The sequence below is a fragment of the Crocodylus porosus genome, unplaced genomic scaffold (assembly GCF_001723895.1).
Source record: "Crocodylus porosus isolate Cpor-Errol unplaced genomic scaffold, CroPor_comp1, whole genome shotgun sequence".
NCBI lineage: Eukaryota > Metazoa > Chordata > Crocodylia > Crocodylidae > Crocodylus > Crocodylus porosus.
Genome location: NW_017728926.1, coordinates 12,878,459 through 12,881,412, shown reverse-complemented (window position 1 = coordinate 12,881,412; position 2,954 = coordinate 12,878,459). Strand labels below are relative to the sequence as shown.

The following is a 2,954-nucleotide window of genomic DNA, read 5'->3' as shown; positions in this document are numbered from 1 at the left end:
ATGCCCCAACTCCTGAAGGCACACTGTATTTTCCAGGGTGGCAGGATTTAGAAGAAATGTACAAACAGATCCTGTCCCCTTCTGGTCACTAGTTACAATTACCCCTTGCTGCCTCTGTTTTAACATGTTTAGAAACATCAGCTTTGTATTATGACCTAACTCCATTTCCAATTATACCCCACCTCACTGGACTCCAAACAAGTTGTCAATGGAATAAGATTCTTCCTGGCATCCTTACTTAAATGTTATGAAGCTACTGTCACTTTGATAATTTCTGGCTTTGCTGATTCTCTCAAGAAGGTAAAATTTGAAAACATCTTAATCAAAGATTCCTTAATCCCCTTTAAAAAAGTCAACATAAAAGCACCTTTAACTCAGAGCTTCCCAAACAGTATTGGTTCATCACTTTAAGCACTGCTGTGAAGTGAACTAATAAATCAAAGTAATATTTAGGGGACCTCCAGCCCTGATATAACATGCATACCTGTGGCAAGAGACAGCTCCATATTCTCCAGACAAAGCAACTCCGCTGGCTGGAACGAGTTCCTGACTCATGGTGCTGAGGATCGCTTCACTTGAAGAACCAGCCTACAGAATTGGTTACAAATAACACTGTATTAAAGGCCCTTACACTTTAAAACCATCCTTTCTAACCAATGAAACCGGAAGCCAGTAATCCTGAAGCCTGTATTACATCTCAAGGAAGCTGCAGATAGATGAGGTCAGGCTAGAAATAAAGGGCAATTTGTTAGTCATGTGGTGAGTTTCTCATCACATAAAGAAAGGAAACTGGACATCTTTTTAAAAATATTAGCTACTTCAACTCCAAGACATAGGCTTGATTCAAGAATTACTGGGTGAAATGTTATGGGCTATTGGATGCTTATCTTGCTGGGATCCTATGACCCCAGCTGACTTCCTGCCCTTCGGGCCAAGGGCTGGGCTCTATGATCTTCCAAGGTCCCTTTCATCTCTAAAGTCTATGGAATCTATGAAATGAAGGAAGTCAGTCCAGAGGATCTCATTCCAGCCTAAAAATCTACAAATCCCAAAAAATCTAAGGGGCTGGCACTTTGGAGAATTCTTCTGTCTCTTCCCTGGAGAAAAAATGATACCTCTCAATCTCAAAAACAGTTGCTTTTTGGACAGATAGGCTGTGTCCAGAGGAGAGCACATACAATGCCACATACTGCACATTCAGCTGTTCTCTGTGCTACCAGGGAGCAGCGCCGGGGGGGTGCAGGGGTGTTATGACCCCTGGATATCCAGGGGTCAAAAAAAAAAAAAAAAGCGGAGTGGTGTACGTGAGAGCAGCATGCACCACTCAAAACCAGAGCCTGGCTGGCTGGAGTCACACTCTGGCTGCTGGCCAGGCTCCAAGAGGCAGGATCGCCACTGCTGCAGCCCCAGGAAGCCCCCAGGGAAGGGGCACAGTGCTGGCCCCAGCTTCCCCTACCCCACCCAGGGTAACCTGCCACGCACCAGAGGGCATGTGGCACAGGTGTTCCCAAGGGACAGGTAGCAGCGGCACAAGGTGTCCCACTGCTAGCTGTCCTTGGGAAACCAAACGTCCATGCTCGTGGAGACGTGGCCAGCAAGTCATTTGGGCTGGATGAAACTTAGGGGCCCTTTAATGTGTAATTCTGCCATCTGCCTGGCAATCAGCACTACTGGTTTTTAGGGTAAAATTATCCATGGTAAAAGTATATCTACTTTTATCCCAGAGCATTTCTTAGACCAGGGATCCCTCAACCTACTTTAGCAGAGTTTCGCCATTTTTCTTCAACTACTAATGGTTTCTCGGTATTCAACTTAAAAATGCTCTTTTTCTTTGAAAACAACAGATAAACCAGCAACGGGCATATGGATATTGCATTGGTGATGACTCCCCAGGGAAGAAAGTTTTTTAGGAGTGCTAATCACCGTGCTTTGTGGCAGTTCTTCAACAAATCTCCTCCTCCAATGATAGACCGACAGCTTTGTTCTGACACATTAAGCATGTGCATAATAATTAAGAGCTTTCAACACATCAGCGGTTAACATTTCACCCAAACTTCACAAGTGACAGACTAGAAGAATAAAGCCTACTTCCTTACCGAAATGTTCCACATCATTTTGATCGCTAACGGGAAAGCTTTATTTTTCTGGGTTGGTTGTACAGGGTTTTCTTCGGCAGCCTCAACAGCCGACCCGCGGGCCCGCTGTGGATCCGGGCTCCAGCCGGAAGTTAAAGGAATCGCCGCTTCGTAGACAGCTGCACTGCATCCTTTCCCAATGGGCTGGCCAATGCGGTACTCTTCCAGTTTGAAGCCCTGCCAGCGGAAACAGCTCAATGGATCTTTCAGCAGCTTGTTCTTCCTGACAAATACCGTCTGCAAGGAATGCAAGAATTACTCAATAATTCAAAATGAAGAATTATTTTGCTACAGAAGTTACAGGGTGTGCTCAAGGGTGTTCATGCCAGGACCCATACTACAAGGTCAACACAGCTGTCAAATGAAAACCTTTACATCTTCCAGCACTTTAGGACAAGCGCAGAAAACCCAATCCTCAAATATCAACTCGATGAAAAAAGGTCAAGCTTCTTCAGTTTGGATGCTTCAACTTAGCATCCAGGAATAAAGCAAGCATTTAATGATTGGTAACACTCTCTGCTTCTCTAGCATCCTTTCTTTATCAATGTTAACCCTCTGAGATCTTTATGTCAACCCTCCCACTAACCCGGTGAGGTTGATCAGTTATTCTCCACAGTTTAAATGTGGTCACAGTCAGGTCTTGAGAAATGCTTGTTGGTAGAAGGGACCAGAGGTGCAGGGGCTTTCTGCAACACCTCTAGGACTACAAAAGTCCTATAGCAGGTGCAATTATGTTGGCATGAAAGTGCTGGTTGTAGCCAAACACTTTTTTTTTTTTTTTACCCAGCATAAGCTATGTCTAACACTGGGGAAATTTTA

At 44.6% G+C, this 2,954-nt stretch overlaps 1 protein-coding gene across 1 annotated transcript in view; it reads right to left on the bottom strand.

The window, feature by feature from the left end:
- The window catches only part of PINK1 (PTEN induced putative kinase 1), a gene marked incomplete at its 5' end in the record, with an annotated part of 14,547 nt that extends 12,163 nt beyond the window's left edge, over positions 1-2,384 (bottom strand). Inside the window, 2 exons of the mRNA XM_019541728.1 lie at positions 485-588; positions 2,097-2,384. Coding sequence (XP_019397273.1) covers positions 485-588; positions 2,097-2,384 — 392 coding nt within the window. The remainder of the gene's footprint in view (positions 1-484; positions 589-2,096) is intronic.
- Positions 2,385-2,954: the final 570 nt, after the last annotated feature.